Raw genomic sequence first — 27,176 nt, 5'->3', positions numbered from 1 at the left:
ATGGTACAGATGTAAACGCTGGTCAGATTCCTCAGCTGTTATACAGGTATGTCACATGTTACTTTATTATTTTTATATTGGCAATGGAGGGAAAACTAAACCTCTTGGTGATCCCCACCCATGTTAAATACTGGTTGCATTGAGTGTGTAAGAATTTTTTTTATAAAGTGTTGGGCAGCAGTTTTCCAAATTCAATTGTTGTTGCTTTATTTATTTTATTCAGGCTTCCATCAAATGATGGCAATGCAGCAAAAGGAAAGCAGCAAACCAGCGAGCCTGTTCACAGCCAGGATGATTAACAAGCCAATCTGGTTAATCTCAGAGATATAGGTTCCAGCACCCCACATAGTACAAAAATGAAAAATATGTATACTGTGTGACTAGGGGAGATCTCAATCTGCAGGCTTTCAGGGCAACATCAAGAACAAAAGCCTCACTGTAAAGTGAGCTTGCTCCCGGAGTTATTATTTATTTTTTTATTACAAACCGTAACTATGATTTACTTTAGGTATTCTGACTCATTACCACAACAGTGTGGATTCAATGCAGTATAACGTTTATTCAACTGCTGTATGAAGATAAAAGCTCATTTGTCCACAGAATTTACAGAGCCCAGTGTGCTTCACAGAATATTGAGTTAATACAACAGGATCACATGTCAGCCATAAAAACCTACAACAGGCACATGTGAAGAGATGAAAGAAGGTTTTAGTTTACCTAACAGCAGGTCTAATGGTATCATCTCCTTGACTGCATCAAAGATCCCCCTTTGCCTTGCCTCCTGGCCATCCAGTTCCCTCGCACAGGCCTTACAGCAGCCACAGGCCGAGCACCCTGATTCCCCAGAGCCACATCCACAGATTCTACAAGGAGCAGCAAATAATGTCAAGAGCCTTCAGATACAGACTGCACAGATGTGGGAATCATACTGTGTTTCCAAATAAAACTACAACTTGAACAAGTCTGTCAGCAACTTAAATCCTCCTCCAGCACAGGTGCAATTCAGAATTAGAGGTATAAAGTATGATGAAAAAGGTTATGACCATGTACAGAAAAGAATAGGATAGAAAATTTACCAAAATTGTGTTTTCTTTAGGTATTTTCTCATTTAAAATACAATGCATAATGCAATAAATTTTTTTGACAACATACCGCATCAGAGTATGATTCCAAAACATTACTTTTAGCCCAACAGCATCTTCAATATGATTTTGACATGAGAAGTAATATTTTCTTTTTAAACATTTAAACTGATAATAATGAACAGAAACTATTCTGTTGCTGAATGTAGCACATTCCTGGAACAGTGCCAGTGCTTGAGTGCGGTTTGATGCTGGCGAAGCTTGACCTCTGTATTGAAAAAGACCACGTAGGTGTCAAAACAACCCACATATGCAAGATTGAAATTGAAATTTTACAGATACACTAAATATTGTAGCAGATTACCTGGACATCAATGGATTCAGCACCTTGGTCCTCGATAACACAAGGAAAAATAAGTATGGACAGACATTCAATTAACTGATACACTAGTATGCATCAGTAATGTTTAAAAGAAAATGCACACTGCTGTTTTCTATTTTGAGCGCAAAGGCGTAAAAGGTCATCTTGGTTTAAAGCACAAATTTGAAGCACAAATGCATTATTTTTTGAAGGTAAGCAGCAAGCGGCACAGATAAAATATCTTTTCATTAAACTTTTCTCTAATTGTAAAATGCCTTTATGAAAGTTAAAGCAATGCACAGGGTTCTTTTTCTAGACTGTGCCAAAATTTCGGTGTGTAACAAATAGTTTCTGTGAGAAATGAACGGTAAAAGTTATGTGAACCTCCGAGTACTGGTGTATGAGAGAACCTTTACCCTCTTGGCACTGTCTGGTCTCACAGTACAGGTGTATAAGAGAACCCTTACCCTCCTCGTACTGTCTGGTCTCACAGTATGGGTGTATGAGAGAACTCTTACCCTCCTCGCACTGTCTGGTCTCACAGTACGGGTGTATGAGAGAACCCTTACCCTCCTCGCACTGTCTGGTCTCACAGTACAGGTGTATAAGAGAACCCTTACCCTCCTCGTACTGTCTGTTCTCAGAATACTGGTGTATAAGAGAACCCTTACCCTCCTGGGACTCTGTCTGGTCTCCCGCTGCTGACACAGCTGGACCCATAGCCAGTGCAATCTCCACAGACCGTGCACACCATGCACTGGTCCAGCTTCCACTTGTGCATGCCAGGCTGACACATCATGGACTTCTCCTCCTTCTCGTCCAGCTCCTCTTCCAGGTCCTCGTCCATCGCCGTCGCCATGTTCTCAATCCCAAACCCAGCTTGAGGAGGCAGAGATCAAAGAACAACTTTACCATTCCTGATGGTCATTTGATCTAATTGTTGTCTGCAGTAAACCATAAAAGGATCTGCTTTCCTTACATGATCTCTTTATATGTTTAAGAGTGTTGTCTTGTGCATCCTTTACATGCTAGTCTCATGAAGACGAAAACCAATTTAAAGATATTGTTCCTAAAATATAATGCTGTATGTGCAGAAAATAGGAAGATAGCTTTTTGGTTTCATTAGATTAACGATAAATAACTAATTTAAAATTTGTTTACATTTTCATTTGCTGGCGTGTATGTTACCAATAATGTAAGGAATTGTATGTTTAGAATAATCTGTACACCTTTGTGCAGGAGACAACAGTTAACAGATTTAGTGCAGTTACTACTGATAGGACATGACATAGTAATACTAATAGAACTTCAAGAGAATTCCAAGAGCAAACAAGTACTTTAAATTCAATAACAAAAAACACTGATAGGATTACATCAATGTTTTTCGCCAATTTGCCACCTGACATTTTTAATGTGACACTCCAGCCCATACTGACCTTTCCCAGCCTGGCTCATGGAGCCAGTATCTCTGCCACACTGTCCTTTGTTGTTGACCCCAAATGTCCAGACCTCTCCATCCTTGGTCAGCACACAGGTATGAGCTTTCCCCATAGCTACCTGAGTTACAAAGTGTCCTTTCAAATCAGTCACCTGGCCTGATACAACAACAAAAAAAACATTATCAAAAAAGATCAATGGTGTATCCATAAGGTTGCTGCAATACCTGTCACAACACAAATTGTACTGTTAATTGTACTTACAGGAGCTGTCACTATAAACAGCATCTTTTCCAAACATGTACAGCTCTCCATCTTTTGTTACAATGCTGCTGCTGCCATTGTTGCATGCAGTGTAAACTGCAGTCTTGCCATCTACCTTCAGCATTTTCTTGGGCTTATAGGGTTTTGGCTGCCGTCTGCTTTTTGCTGTGGACAGAAAGACATAAGAATGCACAACACTAAAGAGCATCGGGTGTAAACAATTCAGAAATAACAAGGAATTTATATATACCCTCTAATTGTTATTACTTTTAAAACGGGCCTTGGAAGCTGGATAAAAGTAGTTGATTTATGAACTGCACAATGTAGTGCTCTTGGGGTATAATGTTGTATGAGGCAGAAATTCAGATTTATGGTAAAGACTGGTAGATTGCTGGGAAGTGGTGTTTTTATTGCACTGGTGTGAGGCACATAATGTATTATGTCTATATCAAAGCTGAACATTCATAATTATATTATACACCACTTTGTCTAGTTGAAAAACTAATTCACAGTTGTAACCCTAGGCTGACAGGCTCAATGTTAATTCTCAGAGTTTTGGTTCTGTTAACACATGGTGGTGGCATTGGGACATTGCTGTTCTGCACTGTTCTGAATGACAGGTGATTGTTCATCTCTGTTTAGCACCTTTACAAGTCACATTTGAATGAATCTGGGTAAAGCAATCCATACACAATGCATACAGAAGGAAGAACCAACTGTAATACATTTTACAGCTGAGATGATTCTATTTTAAGACTTAAGCTTCGACACAGTGCAGCTGCCAACAGATCTGATATTTAATGTAGTTTCTTTACATCCTGTACAGCAAATTCTCATATAATGTTCATTCATAACCCCCAATAATCATACAAAGAAAATTCAATACTTGATTCTCCATCCTCTCCTTTGCTGGCGGACCCAGTGAAGAAGACACTTCCATCCTCCGCTACCAGTAAGGCATGTGAGCCATCATGTCCAACAGAGAACTGGATGACTTTAGGGGATTTGGTGATCGGCAGCTCCACCCACTTCCCTGCCGAAGGACCGCCTTGTTTGATTCCCAAGCTCTGATACTTGCCAGTGTAATATATCTAAGGGGGACAAAATGAGGGATCGGTCAAAGCTTTTTGCATACAAGGTAAAGGTTTTTTTCCTTATAGACATTGCAAATGGCAGTCAAACCCCTTGCACTTTGCAGAGTGTACAACAGTAACTAAATGAGTGTTTATAAAAGCACCATCTCTCACATAGCTATTTAATTTTGAAATAACATGTAAAAAACAAAATAAAAAAGGAAGCGCAGTAAAGGGGCTAATATTCAAGATTTGAAAATCAAGACACTACAGCACCTTGAGGCAGCGAGGGGGTGGAGAACACCAATTAAAAATGTAATCCATTATTTGCATTTTTAAATTGGTACAACACATCTTTCACACATGCAATAAGATAGCACAACACTAGTCTTGGTATGCAGTACAGGACATGTATACTGTATGTACTCATTAATAACCCCTTTTATGCAACAAACGTAACAAGCAGTAAATGTTGTCTTCGTGGGGATAGTGAATTTAGCAGTATTGTGGTTAACCTGGTATGTACATTTGATATAAATACTGCACTAGTTTTAAAAAAAAAAAGCATTCATGTACAAAAAAGTAGTTTATTTGTGTATGTTATTTGAATTAAACTGTGTTAAATACACAGGATAAAAAAACTAAATGACTGTGATATTGTGCTAGAGGCACTTCAGTAAAGAAAAAGATTACTTAAAAATGATTACTTTCCAATAATCTGTGCTTGACTAAATCCTAATCACTTATATTTCTAGGACTGAAAACACCACCCATAAAGAACAGGACTCCCTTGCATACTACCCTGACTGGGTGCGGTCCCATAGGTGGGCCCAAGATCTGATTGAGGACCGAATAGACAATGAACCACATGACACTCAGCACACAAAGATCTTACTTTATGCAGAAAGTCACGCAAGGAACAAGGATAACTGGTAATGAAGCGTGTATTTTCAATTATGCAGCCATGATGAATCATCAGAATTCTGTACAAAAGGTAAGCCCCAGTGTTTAACAGTTGTCGAATATAGTACCTTTCCACTCGCAGTTTTCATGAGAGCAAATTCTCTGCCAGCTCCCAGGACTGCAGCCTCCTCGTCAAACCCTGTACCTGAGGGCAGACAAATGCAATATTCAACAGACCCACAGGCACCATTACTCTTTACATACAGGAAAGCCGGGGGGCCGTGAGATTGTGGGGGGATTATTCACCTTCAATCAGCTAGTTTGTTTTCAAAAGGGTAACAGAACAGTAAATATTAACTTTAATTATGCATGTTAATGACCTTTCCAATAAATGTTTGTTTCTGTTAATGAGCATTCCCCAGTTTCAAATCAAACATATCCAATGTATTTTACCCCAATATGTATACAATCAAACACATATATGGGGTGGCCAATCAGAAATCCCTGAGATAAAGGCCTACCTTAACTGTCTGGAAAAAAAAATCATGTTACATGTTCAGTGCAAAAAGGTAGAATTAAGACATAAGACATATTGAAATGTGATGGTTACAATCTAAAATGTTTTAGTCAAAATCTTAAACATTTCACCGTTTGATTATCTATCTTCAGTTACTATGTTTTGCTTCACTTTTTGACTGCTTATTTCTCCTATCAGCAGACAGTCATAATTTGATATGCATGAGGTGTTAGAGTCTAGATCTGACCAGAAAAAGAATCACTGTGGCGATACATAAAGTTTGGTCTTATAGTCAAGGAGTTGTTCCACACACCATAACTCAGCAAAACTACCATGACACCCTATAAAAGAACAAGCGGCGACTTTTAACAATCTTCTTAAGGATATTTCATGATTTACACCTGGCTTCCAAGTCTCCTGAATTTGTGTAACACATTAAAAAATTTCCCATCAATTCTCCATTTGTTTATGCTGGCATCAAAATGATGGAATGAATGGTTTCTAATCTGAGCTTTGTAACCCTAGGGAGAAGTGACTCCAACTGCCTAAATTTAACATTAGCTAAGCTAACATAAGCAAAAAACTTTGTAGAATATTTTTGCATTTTCAATAAGAACAATATTGACTGACGTTTGCATAAGACTTAATATTATCAGTTACAGTTGGTTCATAAGGGTGCTGCAGTACTTCTCAAATTCGTCTTGGGCTAGAATGCATTTAATGGATATCACTAATAATTCATGAGCTGCAATCTTTATGCTATTTCCCTATTCTTCTTCTACCCAAAAGCCTGTTAATGAGGCTTTGGATTAAATGTGTGGCTTGTTTCATGAGACTTTGACCACAGGCTTAAGAAAAATAATATTACAGCGCATGAAATAACTGTTTATCTTTCAAATCATAAACCAATTGGGTTTGCTGTTTTAAACAGACATATTGAGAGGGGAACGAAGTAATCTGTGCAAGAATATGCAGTCTTGTAATCACGTGGCTTATCAATCATTAAAACCTTCCAAGCAGTATTATGGTCGGGTAAGTAAGACCTAGCTATAATAGGAATTCTCAAACATCCTTTTCATGGTTTAAAAAAAAAAAAAAAAAAAAAAAAAGTACACAAGGCTTCAACTGCAACACATTTAATTAAAACAAGAAAAGTGTACTGAAACAGACTAAACAATAGAACAATAGAATAGCTGTGTGGAATGTTACTCCACTGCTCATGCAAACTCCATACCAGGTCTGCTTTGGGGTTGTTATAATGCAGTTAGTGGTGATCGCAATCAACATGTTACAGTCATTATTCACCAAGGTGTACACAAATGCACACTTCCAAGTGCTAATTACCATATTTATTCAAGGTTACTTTTACAGGTAGGTATTGTTGGAATGGGGATGCAGGACTATGCAAAACAGAGAATTGTTCCAAAGCTGTATTAAAGTATGCTAATGTTTTCAAGATGGATTCAGACACCACCACCAGGTTGTCACTGTAAGTAGGTCTTGCTTTGATAGTTAACACTGGCAACAGTCCGTCTTACTCATGATATAAAAAAACACAATGTAATGACAGACGATATCCTGGACAGTTAACAACTGTAACAAAAGGAGTGTGAACCAAGGTTTTAAAACCCATTTAGAAAGATTGGTTCACCCTTTTCTTGTGCCGAAGATCTTTTGGTTCTTTTACATGTTTTCATACTTCAGATATACAGACTTCCATTCAGATAAATGGTAAAATGCCTGGTGGCAGCTAGACCACTAGAGCACCAGTACAGGAAGGGGTTTCAAACCAGGAAGCAGCACCAATACTGTATTTGAAACTTCTACGTATTTCAAAGTAAGTAAAAAAAAAACAAAAAAAAACATCTCTTTAGCATAAGACAAGTGGAGGGGCGGAGGCAGCGATACACTGCTTGTGCTAGAGATACACAACTTGATTTTTAAACCTTGGCTAGCATGCCTTGTAGTGATGCCTTATAAAATAAAAGAAATAATACAGGCAATATATTTTCAGAACAACAAAGCTCCCTGAATTGGGAGCCAATTATTAACCACTTTGGTTTTAGCTTAGTCATGCAGTCCCTGACCTTTTAGGAAATGGGAGGCTCATTTCAGTTATACCCTAGCCTGTCATTTAAATCAGCATGGACAGGACAGAACAGAATGCTTCAAATAGACTTTGTGAATAAACAAATAAAAGCATCTCTTACACATTATGTGCAGGTCTTTCTCCAGATCAAACAAGGATATCCCACAAGCATGGAGACATTTTCTGGCCAGCTTCAGCTGCAACTCTTGTTGAAGTTCTGGCTCGGTGCTCGTTGCATAGATACGGACAACAAAACCATCCTAAAAATCATGTGACAGAAAACTCAATCAGACTGTTTCTACCCAAATATTACCACCCACTGGAAGCTATTTGAACTTTAGAAACACATTCAATACTAAGTGCAGAGTTAGAGGCTGGGTTCGTATTGCATCTGAAGAAACTTGGTGAAAGGGATATGGCATGACAGCCATCAAAAATAGGCCCATCCTCTGTTTTAAGTAGGTAGGTCATCCCTGTTACCTTTCATGAGGCAGAGTGCAGATGTTTTGATGGCTGTGTTAGAATGAATGAATCCTTAAGTACTTATAGTTTGGTCATCGTGAGCAGTGTAAATGTTTTAAAGCAGTAATGGGAACCAATATCGATATTTTGACATGATATTGACAACAATTTCCATATCACGATATCATGGGATTGAAAAAAAAAAATCACACATGCTGGCATTTACTTGCTCAGTGTTGTCGTAAGGACCATCATTTTTTTGATATCCCTTCTCCCAATTGCCTAATTTACAGTGAATTATTATAAAAATTATTTTTCACAGCAGGTTGTATGAATTTCAAATTTTCCTCCAGAACTGATTTTGAATAACTTATTTATCAGAAGCTCTTTGAAGAATGAATTCATCTGAATCTAACACAAGTCTTCCCATCCACCTCTCCACACATGCTCCTCAAAGGGGATCTGTGTGTCGATGACTCCTTGAGCACAGCTTCAGGTTAAGAAAAAGATTCAGCTGAAGGTAAAAAGATACTGTATGAAGGTTCAAGGATCAATATTTCTATTGAAAATCTCAGAAAGTCAGGCTAAAAAGGACATGACATGTAGGAGTTGAAGATATCTCAAGTAAATGAAAAAGAAAAAACAAATGAACTTAAATAAATGAACAGCATAATGCTCTCTTACTTCTTGTGAGCAGCGTTTCAATTGTGTCACTTTCAACATGCTTGAGCTACTACAGTGCCTATAGGAAGTATTCACCCCCCCCCCCCCCCCCCCCCCCCCCCCCCTTGATGCATTTAAATGGGATTTTTTTTTTTCATTTGATTTACACAACCTACTTAACACTTTCAATGTATGAAAAAATGTGGGGGGGGGGGGCAAAGTGCCCACCCCTTTATATTTATTTATTTATGTATGTTTTCTATTATTATTGTATTTTTGTGCAGGCGGACAAAGCCATCCGTCTTATCTTGCTGTTTGAGACCAGCGAAAAAGCCAGTCTTATAATGTGTAGTCAGTGGGATGAGGTTAAAACCTGTAGGTTCTACAGACATTGGCATTACAAATATATTGCAAATGTCATGGACTTTATGTTATGTTCTTACATTATCAGGAATACACATTGAAAGAACCTTAATCTAATTTGTCTAGCTTTGTCTAGAGATAACGATCAACCTCACACCTTGAATGCACCAGACACTCAGGAAACAAAAGGCTAATCAAACCCGTCTCTGTGATTTAAGGTGGTTTAGCATAGGAGTCTGAAAAAGAGAGAAAAGTAGCTTAAAAGATTTAAGACAAATTTCACATCATACTGATTTAATACCACTACGAGTACAAGAGTGTTTTTATTCTTAAATTGCCTAACAAGTATAGAATAACCCAGGTAATAAATCCCTAAGAGAATTAAACTATTTGCAATGCCAAACCATAACCAAAACCAAACCATAACTAAAATTGCAACCAGACATGTTTGGTGTCTAAAGAAATGTATTTTCTTATGGTAAAAATAGCAGGAATTCAGAATAAAATCTGAATTATTTTGCAAAAGTTATGCACGTTTTAAAGTTTCCCCTTTCCAGATTATGATAATCAGACAGAGGAAGGGGGGGGAGCAATCAATCAAGATTGCAAGCCCATGTGAGCATGCAGCGGGAAATTCAAACAATCTCTTTGTTTGAAAAGTATAAAACCCCTGCTTTAGCCCAGCTCATGGCTCCCTCGGACCTGCGATTACTTCCTTGGACCTGCTAGCTGCCCCAGACCTTTTGATACCTGCGCCGGACCTTTGATGGCTGTCTCAGACCTAAGAAGACTCTAAGAAACTAAAGACTGCACCTGGAGCCCTCAGCTCTAAGTATTTATCCATCAAGGCTGGGAGCCCTGACACTAGGAGAAACACAAGGGACGACTTTTAAGGCTAGGTAACAATACTCTTAAAATATCTATTCAGGTATTGTGTCAGTACATAATAGTATTTCTTTGGTGAATTGTTGTTTTAAACCTTAGTTCTCATTGTAATGCTTTTAATGTGACATTTAATTGTGTAACTGTTTTGTGTGATTTTCAAACTTATTTTATTGCATGCTTAATAAATACCATCTTTCTAAGAAGAGATTCCCAGTATTGAATCATTTGCTCATTGAACAAACACGATTCATGAACTTTGAACAGTCTGGAATGTGGTCTATTTTCGGCTTGTTGTAACGTGTAAATCCGCCATCATTTTCAGAGAGCGATATTAAAAACGGGTTTGTACATTACAATAGTACCCACAGCTCTAATTGGAGGTCCCACCGAGACCTTGACTATCGAAGGTATCTCTTTATCCCCTACAGTTCTTGGAGGGCCTTTAATTTATTGCTCTTAAGAATATATTAACTGCCTACAATAGTACCCACAAACCCCTTCCTTAGTACCCTCGTGGCAATGTGGCTGGAGCCTTAAGGGAATTATTGTATCAATTTAGGTAATTAAGACTCCAGCCACAGACTATAAAAGACGCAGTCGAGGCTTATTAGGCGGACAGTGTCAGAGGAGAGACGTAAGAATGGCAAATAGAAAGAAACAACTGATATGTATACTGGTTTCGTAACCAGCATAATACTTGTTTAGTGTTTGTTTGTTTGTTTGGCCCTTGTGCTCTTTTGTTTGGTGTTTTGTTTAAATCCTTGCTTTATTATTTAATAAATGTGCTGAGCGCTGTTGCGTTTCTGTGACGTCACTGCAACCACTCTGCCACAGGGGGTGAAAAAACAAATCAAGTTAAAATAAAAACCTGACAAGTCTTCATTAGATAAGTACGCCCCCTTTGCTATGACACTCCTAAATAAGCTCAGGTGCAACCAATCGCCTTCAGAATTCACACAGTAAGTTAAATGTAGTCCATCTGTGTGCAATAAAAGTGGTTTACATGATTTCAGATTAAATACCCCTGTCTCTGCAAGGTCCCACAGTTGGGTAGTGCATTCAAAGTAAAGATACTACCATGAAGACCAAGGAGCTTTCAAAACAACTCTGGGATAAAGTTGTGAGAAGGCACAGATCAGGGGAGCAGTATGAAAAGATTTCAAAGGCACTGAACATCCCTTGGAACAAGACAAGTCGATCATTAAGAAATGGAAGGTATACGGCAGCACCCAGAATCTGCTTGGAGCAGGCCGTTCTCCCAAACCAAGCAGCTGAGTAAGAAGGGCATTAGTCAGAGAAGCGACCAAGAGGCCAATGACAACTCTAAAAGACCTACAGCGTTCCATGGCTGAGATGGGAGAAACTGTCCTTGTGTCAACAATAGCTGAGGTACTCCACAAACCTGCCTATATGGAAGAGTGGCAAGAAGGAAGCCATTTCTGAAAAAAAGCCTATGTAAAATCCCGCTTGGGCATGTGTGAGACTCTGAAAAGATGTGGCAAAAGATTATGTGGTCCGACGAAACGAAAATTGAACTATTTGGCAAATAGAACACTACACGCAAAGCGTTATGTCTGGCACAAACCCAGCACAGCACATCACCCAGGTAACACCATCCCTACTGTAAGCACGGTGGTGGCAGAATCATGCTTTGGGGATGCTTTTCATCGGCAGTGACTGGGAAGTTTGTCAGGGCAGAGGGCAAAATGTATGGAGCTAAATATAGGCAAATCCTTGAGGAAAACCTGCTTCAGTCTGCAAAAGACCTAAGACTGGGACAGAGATTCACCTTTCAGCAGGACAATGACCCCAAGCACACAGCCAAAGCAACCCTAAAGTGGTTTAAAAACAAGAAAGTGAATGTCCTAGAGTGGCCCAGTCAAAGCCCGGACTTGAATCCAATTGAGAATCTGTGGCAAGATTTGAAGATTGCTGTCCACCAACGAACGACCAACTTGACAGGGCTTGAATAATTTTGCCAAGAAGAATGGGCGAATAGAGTTTGAACAATTTTGCCAAGAAGAATGGTTGAATATTGCATGATCCAGATGTACAAACCTGGTAGAGACTTACCCCAAAAGACTCACAGGTGTAATGCTGCCAAAGGTGGTTCTACCAAGTATTGACTCAGGGGGGTGAATACTTATCTAACCAAGGCATTTCAGTTTTTTTTTTATTTTTCATTAACTGTTGTTTCACAATAAACATTATCTTGCCACTTCAAAGTGTTGAGTAGGTTGTGTAAATTAAAGTGAAAAAAAATCCCATTTAAATGCATCAAGATTTCAGGTTGTAACACAACAAACTGAAAACGTCCAAGGGGGGTGAACACTTACTATAGGCATGGTATCACTATCCTGTATGGGTCTGCTAGCATGCTGATGTCAAGATCGTTTGCTCTAATTACTCTGCCAGTACTAGTAGCCTGTAGGAAATCATAAGAGAAACCAGAATCTGTGCTGTCGTTTCCTATTGATACCGAATAAACCAGAACCTCTTTACTAAAAAAAAAAAAAATCATCCAGATTCTGTTTTGCAAAACTACAAGGCAAAAGCACAACTCACAAAAAGATTTGATTAAGTCATGAATTTGACATTGTGGCACCCAGATAAATATATTTTTACAGCCAATAAGGTGTGTAAATATAAACTATGCCATAAATCTCTGAGTTTGTCATGATCCACTAGTTTTACTGAATAAACTCTTACATCTCTGCAAGCTGCAATTTGATTGATGTACTCTCCATCTGTAAAGACAATGTTCTGCGCATCAGCCTGGAGGCCTGTGCAGAAAACAAACAAGAGTCAGAAATGATTCAATTTACTAATTAAAAACACAAACATACATTAGGACCTGCAGTGCATCCAATACAATACAAGTTATGACATGATTCAGCAAACAGACAGATATGAATGTTGCTAGATACAAAAAACTACAATGAACTGATGAACCTACAACATGAAATCTCTTTTTACTACCGCCTGTGATGTCAACTAGCTTTAGTGTTTCTTATGGCCTATAAATTTATAAAATACCATTGAGAACAATTAAAATGTTTAAGATTCCCAGTAGTTTGATTACACTGTGTAACAAATTATTATTATTTTTTTTTTGTTCCTGGGTAGTAAGTGTTATTTCCTAATTGCTTATGCCTCAGAAGTATAGAAAATAGCTGTTATTCCCCACAAACTTTGCTTTTGTGACCAGGACAGTGATGATTATACTGTAAATACATGTATAAAATACATGTTAATTTGGACATTTTTTTCTGACTTTATGTGAACGAAAAGACACACATTTGCCCGATTTCCCATTGGAAATATTGATATTTTGAAATATCACTGTTGGTCACAAAAGCAAAGTTTGTGGGGAATAACAGCTTTTTTCTATACTTCTGAGGCATAAGCAATTAGGAAATAACACTTACTACCCAGGAACAAAAATTGTGTTACATAGTGTTATTATTAACTTGCCCTTCTAATAATATTCAAGTACATTTTTCCTGCAAATGGTCCGTTTCCATAATGTCAGTTCTTCATACCTGGCATGGTGATTGCACCCTCTTGCTCCAGTGTTTCCGGGTTTATCTTTATAGCGGTCATGCTGTGGCTGCTCAGATCTCTGTACAGCAAACATCCCTGGTGGGAGCAAAACAAACACTCACACACTCTAGTATCTGTCACAGTATGTAACAGCATGCGTTTAGTCATTATAGGTTTTTATAAAAGTTTTTAATATGCAAGCTGTTGCTTAACTAATTGTAATAGTTTATTGCACGTACCTGTGCGTATCCCAACCAAGACTTATTTTCCTTTCGGTTTTGTATACGTGATGTTGAATTATACACATGGCCCTAGAAGATAAACAGTTAATAACTAAATGTTTGCTTTTTTTGGCATACATATTCCAACTTAAAATGGCATCCAACATCAATAATCATTGGCAAAGTATCAAATTAAGATCCCACTAAAAGAATAATAAGTGCATGTCTATAACCATCATTGTAATGCGATCAAATGTAACTTGTTGACACCTACAAATACGTATCCCCCAAGGGAAGTAAACTTTTAATTTAGTAAAAACTGGTTAATAGTGTACACTGATTATGCATTTCTGTGATCGTAACGAGAGGCATTTGACAAGAGAATGAATTTCATCTTACCCTAACTGTTCCACTATATCCTGAGCCCACTTTATACAGCCCATCTTTGCATAAGAGATAAAGGAAGGAGCCGTCGCTCTGGAGCAGGCACTGGTCGTCATCTTCTATGGATACCTCTTTGAGGACCCATTTGTTCATCAGTGCAGCCTTCTTGATCCCGTTACCAAACCAGTCCTGAATCTGGACCTTTCCCACCAGCACTGCCTGGACGCTTCTCTGGAGGGCAATTAGGATTGTTGGAACCTTGAGAAGTATAAAACAAAATTAATAATAGGGTCATTTGGGCTGAGTGTGATCCCAGAGTAAATTGGAACTCAAGAGTTGCCTATCAGACTTAATGCAAGACGCGTTATCCATGTTGAGATGATCTTTTTGCTGATTTAACTTTTTTATGCAATCAATTTTAATGGCTGTGAAAAATGACAAGGCTGGAGACTGACATTATCTATTTATATCAATGACATGAACTAAAAAAACTGCCCAGTGAAGGTGCCTGAACCCTCCCTGGAAGGGACTTACTAGTAGTTCCATGTGCGAGTCAAACGAGTGCTCCGAACCATACCACCAAATCAGGGAAATACCCAGCCTCAGGAAATGTGAACCATGGTGACTTGCTGCACCCATGCCTAAATGCACAGTCACAAGCACCTGCACAGGCATGAGACTGAGTTGACTGTACAAATGGTACTGTACAAACATTCAGCTCATTTTATGATTAGTACTGAAATGCTGAAATCCCCAGAGAAGGATTTGTTTGGAATGCATTTATTTTTTACGGTTTTATCTCGGAAGTGTTTGAAGCGATGGATGAATTACTCCGATATTACCTGTAACACTTTTCATAACAGTAAATGCAATTAAAAAGACTGAAGAGGTACTGAGAAGATAGCATGAAAGGATGTTATCACAATCAGGTTTAGTTGTGCAGTTAAAACTGAAGAGTAAAATCTTACTTTTCTTTTCTTCAAAAAATATATTATTCTTTAAATATTTGAAATATCTGGGAAACTCAACCAAAAACATTTTAACCGATAAACATTGGCCTAAACGTTTTCCCAATGAGAAATTTTCCCAATACATATCTTTTAAAGGCCATAGATGCTTAACTGTGCAGCTACTGGATAAAACAATCTAGCATGTCTTCTATGTGCAAACCATATCCAGTTTCTGAATGCCACTGAGACAATGTAGCCAACATCACTACCATGCAGTCAGCCAGAAACCATGTACATTAACCATGTAAAATGCCAGCCCTGTTTCTTTAGCATGAAGCAGCACTTTAGCACATACATTTTAGTTTTCAAGGATACCCCACAAAATGCTGTTGGTTACCATTTAAATATTACCATCTCACACAATGCATGGAACATTGGGTGTTATTTATTTGTTTGTGCACAGCTAGTCTTCACTGTAAAATTTATATTTACTTTCTACTGCAAACCATGTAGAAAATGTTTCTTTTTTTCAAATAAATGCTATATATATTTATACACCAATAACATGCCAGTGAGAATAGGATAACAATTACATTATCATTGCTTTGGCAATAAACACATGTAAGTGAAACATACATAGAGTTAACGACCACTAATAGGACAAGGTATGGAGTAGAACTTGCAAAACGTTTTTCATTTGCAAAAAGTTCTAAATAAGGGAAGTAAAGGAACTTCTTTATTCTCTTCCATGTTCATTTCCTTCCCTTGTTTGAAATTGTAATGACGCATACACAAAAACTGTGTAGGTGGTACAATAGATCATTTTCTTTGGGTTGCACTAGTGGTTTTCAGCACATGGTCAGTTCGTAACTAACGCTGCTATTAGGGCACGTTAGCAATATGACAAATTGAACTTGCTTTCAGAATTAACTATCAATAACAAGATTAGCTATTATACACTTTACAAATGCATTCCTATTACCATAAACACTGAAATTAAAAACACATTATTAAAAACCCCACATTTTGTCTAAGGCTGCATTCACACTAAGTCCGTTTCAAACAGACTCTGCCTGGTTCATTTCGTATGATACAATGCATTAATGTGTTTGTTGTTCACATTAATCTGCGAGTAAAGGGACTGAGTTTGTTTGGATGCAAGTTAAAGTTTTTTTTTTTCGTTCTTTTCCCTTTTTTTTCAGGACAGAGTTCCTTTGAGCTCACACTTCACACCAAACATACAGAGTGCAGACTAAACCCTCTAAACGGACCCAGTGTGAACACACCCCAAGTAACACTTTCCCCATTTCCTTCAGAGATCACTATTATGTCTATAATGAGGCTGTCAGACCCTGTGGACAGCTATGTGTAAGGGCTGCTGACAACTACTTCCTGGTTGCTAAAGGTCAAGGGGAAGTGGGATTGATGAATGGGCAGGTGCTGGTGCTGATGTTGGGGTCCATTTTACCTGGATGGTCTGGCAGGCATGGCTGCCGTTGTTGGTGAGGATAGCAGACACAGCCTGCAGAATTTTGCCCGTGTCACCCCAGGAAACCACAAGGCTGAACAGACATGCACAGGAGAGTGCTGTGAGAGCATGGCCAGTACTGTCATTCACACCAGTGCTTCTAATCGTTGTTTCCAGAAGAAGATGAAAGAGGGACTCTACAAAAACAACAGAAAACACAATAAACTCAGGGATACAAATCAAATCTTAACATACATCAAATATTCGTAAAGAGCACGATAATTTCCCGAGTCTAAAAGCCAAGATAACTTTAATTTTTAAGATGAAAATAAATTTTCTTTTATACAATACAGAGTATATGGCTGGGATGTTCTGTAACTCACTTTCAAGTGTCTCTAACTTGTTCAACTCGTTCTTTTATATATACTACAGCTGCCCTGCATTATACCACCCCCTTTATAATGCCACCCTCGCATACCGCCAGCTATTCTCTCTGAACAAATGTCACCAATATAAAAACTTTAACCCGTTATATCACCACCCCGCTGTCCGCTACCTGCCAACTTCACAAGCTAAGCAAACGTAAAAATAAGCATTGTAGTTTCCTTCATTGTAGCGCCAGTGAAATAATCATGGCAAGGGTTCTCCTGGAAAAATGACGCTGCAATCAGGGCGTTACATAAAACATTGCTGATTAGTCCTACATCCATTTTAATATATCCCTAAAATGTTTGCAGTTCTTCTTTAAATAAATAAAAGACACCCGAATCTGGTATTAAACGTAACTGTTGTACAGTATTTAATAACAAGAACACTTTTTTCGTAATTACTCTATTACCCCTCGGCCACAGCAAATATTTTTTAATTACTCCTGGCAGAGAACAGAACAGGTTTTAAATCGAAACAATAACAATGTGGCTATGAGAAATTATTTATTCGTAGATTCATTAACAGTAACTGTTGTACAGTATTTCAACAAGAAGACACTTTATAACAGAACGATCTTGTAATTACTCTAAACCCCTCGGCAATGTCAAATATTTTTAATGTTTGACCAGTATTCGTCTGTTTTAAAATGTAACAATAATCACATTTTATTTACCGTCTATATATGAATTGTACAAAAATACAACAAATTGTGGCAATGCTTTGTATTATTATACATATATTATGTCCAAGCCTTATATATATATATATATATATATATATATATATATATATATATATATATATATATATATACACACACACACAAAATTCAAAACAATAATATGCACAGGGGCGGAGGGGGAGAGCCTGTTCTAAAAATGAATACACAACACTGTACAAGGCTCCTTGCCCTGTTACATGGACTAACTTTGGTATGCTGCAGTTGACCCCCTATGTCTTACAGTGATAACTAAAACCTGGTAGATAATGTGTTTTGCTTTTGTATACAAGAATGATATTTAATCAAACAGACTTTTGCAGTGTTAACCATTTTCAATATAAGCGCCCATGCATGAAAAGAAGACCAAAATATAGTAAGAAGCGACAAGTTCAAATTGGAAGCGACTCCATGGAAATAGAAGCCCAACTCTGGTATGTAGGGAATTACGGACACTGATTTACTTGTTCCTAGTGCTTTTGGAAAGACTATGTAAGCATTTTCATAAAACAAAATGGTAAATGTTCTTAGTTAATTCTTAAGTCAAGATTCTGCCTATAGAAAAAAAAAGTACCGGAAAGTTTTTCCGGAGCGTTCCAGCTTGAGTACACCACTGGTTATGGCAACGATGGTGCTCTCCTTTGTTGTAACGGTAAAGTAAACAATTCTGTATTTTGACATTTTTATTGTGGGGGGAGGGGGGTAGCGGTGAATTGTGTAAGTTTCAAAATAAAATCTTATTCAGGAATATATTTCCATTTGGTAATAAAAAATACTATGAACTAAAAGGCTCAAAACTATAGATTGTGCGCATCCCTTGTTAGTAGCTGCCAGTCTGTTTTTCATTCAACAGTTTCCATCAGTTTTCTTGACAGTTTTTGTAGATTCGGTATTTGGCCGAATGTTTTGAGATGAATTCAGTATTCGACCAAATCCCAAAAACTTGGATTCGGTGCATCCCTACTTAAAATACTTGCTTCAGCTCTCAATATTCTTCAATGGGTTGGTTGTGACAGCATGTTCTTTAGTTTGGTGTGTGTAATGTATGCAACAGAAACGGGATTGAACTTCACTGAACTTTATTAGCACCCCACCCCTGTTGACAGATGAAATTAATTTTATTTGAAAACAAGTATAGATTTGTCATATAATGCCAGACCCTACACATAAATATTATAATTTGCACTACTCTGATTGCAACTCTGATTCCCATTGAATAAATGCCAAACTTACACATGAAAAAACCTCATTACAGATTTCTTAAATCCTGAATAGGTTTGCAGAGATATACATGTACAGTACTACTACTGCATAATCCTTTACATTACTTTGACTTATGTCGTTTTCTTTCCACTACAGAACAGTAAAGCAAAATTCTGCCAGTAGACAGTGCTATTAGTATATGTTAATATTAATGTCTCCTTGACCAACGAAGCTCTAGTTACACAACATTGCACTAATGTGATTAATAATATTAGTAGGATTGTACAGCCACTACTGTGTTTAAAAAAAAAAAACTTATTTATTTCTATATTTTTTTTTACTGTTTTCACCTGACTCTTCTGACAGTAACATTGCACCGATTCTGACATTAAAACTCAATAAGTCAAAGTGAGACAAATCCTTCTTTTTAAAATAATAAATGTGTTTATTATTTTATTAAATTATTTCTCTTTGTAGTAACAGAATCCACTGTTATTATTTCCAAAATATATTTCAACACGTTTTAAAGAGACAGCAAAAAACGGGGAAAAAATAAATAAAAACCAAAAAACACCTTGCTGTGATCTTGAAGCTGCGTGTTTTTGGCTTGCTGTCTGTGAAAATGTTCTTTTGTGACCACAGGGTATGTTTGAAACCATGACTGCTCCACCTCCCTGTTACTAGTATCAGCTGTCATATTTTAGTTATGTGCATGGGTGACTGGTATGGCTTGGGCTGGATCTTTTGGAACATGTCTCTGGTAATTGGTCTGTACAATTTGTTTTATAACATTTTTTTCCCCTGTTTGGATGCCACGTGTTTTTTTTTTTTTTTTTTTTACAAGCAGCGCCGTCCGCTGACTTTTTCTATTAGAACATCTGTCCTCCTGCCAAACACGACGTTTGTGGCATGCATATGTCACGTGATCAAGATAAAGAGCTTTCATTTGGCAAAATGAAATCAGACTAAATGTATTGACTCATCTACCAGCACACGTTGAATGTGTTGGCAATCTTACACAAGTACATTTTTCAAAGCCTTTGCCACCGTGGCAAACTTTGTGAAAAATAGTTAAGCCACAAGGGAAGACGTGGCGAGCTGCTAGCGGGAACATAGCATAACAAGCTGGGTTAAATAAATTAATCGTTCAGATGAAGAGCAAGAACAGTTTTGAGTTAATTTCTTCGTCGTCAGAAAATATAATTCAATGGGGTTCCAACTTAATCCGTCACCCAGTAGTGGATTGTGTCCTTGGCAGCACCTAAGGGCTCCCAGGACCCAATATGTAATCCCATATACATCTCACTGCACACTCCCCTGCTCCTCTCTCATGTTTAAAAATATAGCACAGTTGGGAGAGACTATAAATTGGGAAGCGGTGTGGGGTAGTGTTTTTGGAGCGTCTAAAAATTAAAATCACCAATTTATTCACTTTAAAATATGCCACAGAACTTATCTGAACCCTCGTAAAAGACATTTTATGGGGCTAGCCCCCCACCCATGTTGTACTTTGTGCAACCTAGGAGTACCAGGCACACTAATGCATATATTATGGGACGGCCCAGATGTTCAGCTTTTTTGGGGGCAGGCAGCTGATTCCATTTCTGCTATTATCAGAAGGTGCTTCCCATTGGACCCTGCACTTTTTCTCCTGGGTGACGTTTCTAAATTTCCTCTCTGGGAATGAACGTAGATTGTGGCTGGCAATCATGACTGCTGCAAAAAACATGATTGTGCAGTGCTGGCTCCCTCCTCACCAACTCTCTATGCGGCACTGGCTACAGGTGTTTTTAGACATTATTTTTTTGGAGATGTCTTCAGCCAGGGTTAATGGAGTCAAAGTTCCCACCTTACTGATGAGGACAGACTCGGCAACTGCAATTAAGAAATGACTATTATTATGATCAATATGCACTGTTCACTATTTGTCGTCAACCCATGTAACAAAGGGGTAAGGGATGAGGGGTGGGGGCTCAGGAATCTTTGTTCATTTTGTATATAGTTTTTCAATAAAAATGTAATTACAAAAAAGGAAAGTACAGTACTGTGCAATAGTTTTAGGCAGGTGTGAAAAAATGCTGTAAAGTAAGAATGCTTTCAAAAATAGACATGTTAAAAGTCATACACCATGGCAAGACTGAGCACAGCAACAAGACACAAGGTAGTTATACTGCATCAGCAAGGTCTCTCCCAGGCAGAAATTTCAAGGCAGACAGGGGTTTCCAGATGTGCTGTCCAAGCTCTTTTGACGAAGCACAAAGAAACAGGCAACACTGAGGACCGTAGACGCAGTGGTCGGCCAAGGAAACTTACTGCAGCAGATGAAAGACGCATCATGGTTACTTCCCTTCGCAATCGGAAGATGTCCAACAATGCCATCAGCTCAGAATTGGCAGAAAACAGTGGGACCCTGGTACACCGATCTACTTTCTGGAGAAGTCTAGTCAAAAGTGGCCTTCATGGAAGACTTGCGGCCAAAAGCCATACCTCCGACGTGGAAACAAGGCCAAGCGACTCAACAATGCACGAAAACACAGGAACTGGGGTGCAGAAAAATGGCAGCAGGTGCTCTGGACTGATGAGTCAAAATTTGAAATATTTGGTTGTAGCAGAAGATAGTTCGCCGAAGGGCTGGAGAGCGGTACACGAATGAGTGTCTGCAGGCAACAGTGAAGCATGGTGGAGGTTCCTTGCAAGTTTGGGGCTGCATTTCTGCAAATGGAGTTGGGGATTTGGTCAGAATTAATGGTCTCCTCAATGCTGAGAAGTATAGGCAGATAGTTATCCATCATGCAATACCATCAGGGAGGCATCTGATTGGCCCCAAATTTATTCTGCAGCATGACAACGACCCCAAACATACAGCGAAAGTCATTAAGAACTATCTTCAGCGTAAAGAAGAACAAGGAGTCCTGGAAGTGATGATATGGCCCCCACAGAGCCCTGATCTCAACATCATCATGTCTGTTCGGGAATACATGAATAGAGAGAAGAAACTTAGGCTGCCTAAATCCACAGAAGAACTGTGGTTATTTCTCCAAGGTGTTTGGACCAACCTACCTGCCAAGTTCCTTCAAAAACTGTGTGCAAGTGTACCTAGAAGAATTGATGCTGTTTTGAAGGCAAAGGGTGGTCCCACCAAATATTGATTTGATGTAGATTTTTCTTCTGTTCACTCACTTTGCATTTTGTTAATTGATCAATATAAACTATTAACATGTCTATTTTTGAAAGCATTCTTACTTTACAGCATTTTTTCACACCTGCCTAAAACTTTTGCACAGTACTGTATAATTCAATTAAGAAAAGGCCATGGTTTAAAATTCCTAATTATAGCTTTATTAAAAGGCAGGTAGCGTGGAAAAAAATAAACTAAACAATAATGAAATATGCAATTAATTTAGCTTACTTCAAGAAAGCTCTGCCTTGAGCGCAGTATATTCGGTCTTAGTTTTTCAGCATAGAAGAATGCAGTGCTTTGCCATTGTTGCCTATATAAAATAAAGATTGATATTTGCTTTACTATTCATGTGTTTACGACTGGCATTATAATATTTAATGGTATTGACTCTTACATGATCACATGAATTCCAACAAAATTTTAAGAATACTGTCACACCACTATATAGATAATCAGATTTCTTTTAGCTCTGGCTTATTGAAACATTGCTTATTTTTCTTCGTTGGTGCAGCCACCATGTTTAGTTTCAGCAGAGACATGGAGTGAAGTCACATGATCAATAAACTCACAAAAAAAACAAATGGAAATGGTGCATCTTCTTCAGTTACTATACACTTAAATGTGTATTTTCAACTAATGTGCCGATTACATTTTTAACAGTTTCAAAACGCTTCAGAAGATTTCTGAAATGGTCGTTTTTTAAAAAGGGAAATAAAACAAAAACCGTCAAAGTGTATCTATTGTGATTTTTATGTATGTTTACTGGAGTATTTATACTTCTAAATAATGCAGGAAGATTGTGCTTCACTGACTTTAGTATTCAATTACACGATGAGTTAAAAACTGTAAAGTTCACGAGCAGCATGAGAGAATCGCTGGATGTCCGCTTCGCCCACCCTGTACCAGTAGATTCGCTGGTCCCGGAGCGAGCTCAGCACTAATGTGACATGCATTTTTACAGAGGAAAATCAGAGCACCAGCTGCAAGACAGACAGAAATATGCTTATGTTAATAATTTCTAAGAATGGTCTCAAAATAATAGGTTTACCTCGAGAGGCTGGAGTCTCAACTGAGGTTGATATTTATGATAATAACTTGCAAAAGTTAGTAAACAGAGTGCAAAGGTTTTTGTCAGTTACTGCAAAAAATGTGTGCATTTTAGCCTTAGAGGCAACGCTGGTCGTGAAATTTAAAAAAAAATGTTTAGAAAACCTAATACTTATGCTATTTTTGAAATAAGAATAAAAATAGCACTAATTATATCCACATAATCGTAGGCCGTTCTTAATGTTTTAAAAGGTAAAAACAGGTTTCTCAGTCGGACAAAAACGATAACACTATGGCAAAAACCTAGTTTCCCCTCCATGGAATGACGTCGTTGCTAGGGAGTACATCATCCTATGGCGTAAACTCTGCACAACCACAGATACAGAACATTACACTGACAATTACTTCCACAAAGGGTAAGCATGTGCATGACTTGTCCTGCCTCACCTGCTTGGGGTTGTGAGGATCTCTGTTTCTTTCGCCACGCCCTCCCCCGCACCCACCCCTCGCTCCTCCCACCATCACGCTGTGAAAAATTCCTGGAGAGAACCCTGCAGTCAACCTCTAACTCACTTTCTTAATTTGTTGTTAACTGAATGTTCATACCAATGTCATCAACACTCCCACTCTCAAAGCAAAACAGAAAATACAAAATGACGAGTCAACCCTACATATAACACCCAAGCAAAAGAAACAAATCTGCACGTATGCATCTGAAAATAAGAAAGCAAAACATTGCAAATGTTTTCTCGCCTAAGTGAGGCATATATTGTTAATCAAAGGAAAATTGGAGACAATCTAATGTATAAAAACAAATGGCTTACCTTGATGGAACAGGTTGATTTGATTAACCTGAAAAAGGCTTGACGCAGTCTAAAATAAGTGACTTATAAACCACAGTAAATGTTAAAAAAAAAAAAAAAAAAAAAAAAAAAACGGCAAGAGGTTTGTTTGTTTACGTGCAAGTTTTGCACAAATGAAGGCTGACTTAAACAAAAGCATCACAGTTGTATCTAAACATCAGTATAGTATCTATCTATATATATATATATATATATATATATATATATATATATATATATATATATATATATATATATATATATTACTTTCATTAAAAAAAGTGTGTACAACTTCAATGTTTTTTTTTTTTTTTTTTTAACTGCTTGAAAAAGAATGCTGTTGAGCTTAAATTGCTTTGTGAAATAAATAGGTGGCATTGTTCAATGGGGAATAGTATTGACCAGGCTTACAGTCGTGCCACAACAGTTCAAATGACCAGTACAATAAAAAAAAAAAAAAAAAAAAACAACACGGGGGGGGGGGGGGGGTAAGCAATAAGGCACGACAGCGTGTGGGATATACTCTAATATTAGAGTATATCCCACACCCTGAAGTGCCTAATTGCACTTATAAAATGGATCAACCAACATCACAAAAAAAACCCTGTAAAAACATGTTTTAATTAATAAAAAAGTCATTTTTATTAAATATCCTTCCACCTCTGCCTGACCTTTGAAAAAACAGTCCCTTAAAACATTAAAAAAAAAAAAAAAAATGCATTAACTCAAAAAAAATTCAGATGTTGAATTGAGCATTGCCATTGAAAGTGCTGTTTTGATTCGTTACACTTCTTGTAATTCTTGGTTTATTCATTACATTTTATAGTAAAATATTACTGCCCATTTTTATCATGACACAGCACAAATGAGTCTGCCTTTAAATCACGCAGCACAAATAAAACAGCCTTTAAATCACGCAAACCCTTCCTCACAAGACCTGCAACAGTATCAGATAAGAGAGTGTTTTTTTTGTTTTTTTTTTAAATCATCCTTTGTTATCAGGGGTAGTAGCAGGAGGTATCCATAACAGATTTGTGCTACAGCTTCACAGTGGCGATAAAGACGTTATTTGCATGGAATACCCGTTATCAAACTGACTTTGCAATTTTCAGCTTCGCAACATGGAGAACTACAGCAGACGATACCATCATACCAGGACACATTTAGAAGGTATGGCAGGAACTGTCGAGATGAATTTATAAATGTTCAGCATCAGATCAAACAGCTGCGCAGGGGGTGGGTCTCTTTTAAGAGGGAACCAAATCATTTATGAAAAGCTGAAAGTTTAAGAGATATTTTTTAAGCTGCTTTTTTTCAAAATGGGATAGGGAAACACTGTAGTTCAAGGAGAAGGCACAGATCGATCAGAATGGAGAGTTTTGAATTTATTTGAATACTTACTATTGCTTATTTTCACTTCTTTAATAAATCATTGGTGTCCGATTCAGATTCATTCAATATCTCATGTACACTTTGGTTTCCCAAAAGTTCAACATTTACATAACTCTCGGTCATGTTTATTGCGATAAATTACAATATGTCTGGCGTTTTTTTGTTTTGTTTTTAAATTCTAGCGGTATTGATATTTGCCAGTGATTTACCCGTTTTTGAAAAAAGTGCCGACCCATGGTGATATGCTGTAATAGCAACACCCACATGTGACCTATTTTGACCAATCAGGATAGAGTATTTAAAATATCAATTTTTATATATATATATACACACACACACACACACACATACATATATATAATATATATATATATATATATATATATATATATATATATATATATATATATATATATATATATATATATACTTTTTTGTTTTTATGGAATTGCTGTTTGGATGATTTCACACTAAATGAGTGTTTACTTTTTATTTCTATTTTTATTTTTTTTAAGTATAAACTGCTCCTCAGAAGTAACCATGTATATTTCATATAGATGGGAAAAGATAATAAAAATGTCACTAGCAGACCTACTGTTGTGTTAAGAACTAATACTGTAACTAACTAAAAAAATAAAACATTTGAATGTATTGCAAAGACAGATGGTTGTGTGTGTGTGATTTTTTTTTTTTTGACCCTCACTATAACACCATCCTCGCTTATTGCCTGTTTTTGCCCATGGCCCTTACCTGGAGGTATAAAGAGGGTTGACTGTATAATGTTCAAATTCAAGTTCTTGCAAGTTTAACTGTAGTGCTGCTCTGTACTGAGGTGTTCATTAAGACACTTACCTAAAACCTCAGGAGGCTCAGACTGAAAGCCCTCTGGCTGCTGGCCCTGCAGCATGCCCAGCAAAGCCTGTAAAGTCCTCAAGCATAGCGATGGGTGTGAAAACCTGGTCTCTCTTATGAGCTCAAACACTCCACAAAGTCCGATCCCAATGATCTGTTGAAAACAAAAGCAGCACATTTCTTAACTCTAAAATAGGTTTGTTCTTTCTCTCAACTTATTGCAGTTTCAGCAAACTGCATTCTAAATTAATTAAGACAACAGCAGCTTTCCAAAAGTGCTTAAACTAAGTACATGCTTTCCAAAAATGTTAAATGTGGCGATACGATTATTATCAAGTTTTACCACATATCTACTAATTTCTGTCTCTCCATTAGACTTAGAATTAACTTTTTATTCCTCTTTTTTTTTTGCAGTCCTAGCCAAATTCCAGATTTCAAATTAATGAGCAGGGTTAAAAATAAACCCTTTAAAACCAAAATGAAATCAAATGATATGAAATTAAATCATAATGGGACTGGACAGCTCCAGGATAATCTACAGAACCCCCTACAAAGGGAACGTAAGCATGAGAAAACCCCATGCTTCATATACTCATTGTTACGGTTGAGTGAGTGAAAAAGGTTGGTAACACAAATAAATTTGAAAAGAAATCGGTAAGCTGATATTTCTAATAAATAGCGGACAGAATAACAAACTTCTGCATGTACCCTTTCCCTCACTTCAATTTCGGAACTGGTCAAATAGAAAGGTTTTAAGATTACCTAAGTGGCATTTTAACAGTATTCAATGTCATTTTTGCTGTTATGGTTGAAAGGAATGCTTTTTCTGCGATAAAGTTTCAGGTTCA

The 27,176-nt window shown here is 37.5% G+C and overlaps 2 protein-coding genes across 16 annotated transcripts in view; one reads left to right on the top strand and one right to left on the bottom strand.

Moving 5' to 3' along the window:
* Positions 1–711, top strand: part of LOC121327731 (E3 ubiquitin-protein ligase MYCBP2-like) — a 1,589-nt gene extending 878 nt beyond the window's left edge. The window contains exons 3-4 of the mRNA XM_041271910.1: positions 1–46; positions 224–711. The exon at positions 1–46 is cut by the window's left edge and continues 38 nt beyond it. Of these exons, the coding sequence (XP_041127844.1) occupies positions 1–46; positions 224–299 (122 nt within the window). The 3' untranslated portion in view covers positions 300–711. The remainder of the gene's footprint in view (positions 47–223) is intronic.
* The window catches only part of LOC121327729 (E3 ubiquitin-protein ligase MYCBP2), a 145,995-nt gene that overhangs the window by 86,750 nt on the left and 32,069 nt on the right, over positions 1–27,176 (bottom strand). For all 15 annotated transcript variants that reach the window (XM_041271894.1, XM_041271895.1, XM_041271899.1 and 12 more), the window contains exons 4-16: positions 26,329–26,482; positions 16,665–16,861; positions 14,262–14,504; positions 13,881–13,952; positions 13,641–13,737; positions 12,808–12,881; positions 7,847–7,985; positions 5,248–5,324; positions 4,030–4,234; positions 3,144–3,308; positions 2,880–3,038; positions 2,115–2,322; positions 718–863 (exon numbers count right to left, since the gene is read on the bottom strand). In XM_041271894.1, the coding sequence (XP_041127828.1) occupies positions 718–863; positions 2,115–2,322; positions 2,880–3,038; positions 3,144–3,308; positions 4,030–4,234; positions 5,248–5,324; positions 7,847–7,985; positions 12,808–12,881; positions 13,641–13,737; positions 13,881–13,952; positions 14,262–14,504; positions 16,665–16,861; positions 26,329–26,482 (1,936 nt within the window). The remainder of the gene's footprint in view (positions 1–717; positions 864–2,114; positions 2,323–2,879; positions 3,039–3,143; positions 3,309–4,029; positions 4,235–5,247; positions 5,325–7,846; positions 7,986–12,807; positions 12,882–13,640; positions 13,738–13,880; positions 13,953–14,261; positions 14,505–16,664; positions 16,862–26,328; positions 26,483–27,176) is intronic.

Source organism: Polyodon spathula, chromosome 15 (assembly GCF_017654505.1).
Source record: "Polyodon spathula isolate WHYD16114869_AA chromosome 15, ASM1765450v1, whole genome shotgun sequence".
In the NCBI taxonomy this organism is placed as follows: Eukaryota; Metazoa; Chordata; class Actinopteri; order Acipenseriformes; family Polyodontidae; genus Polyodon; species Polyodon spathula.
Note: the sequence above shows the minus strand (reverse complement) of the source record. Positions and strands in the feature narration are given on the sequence as shown.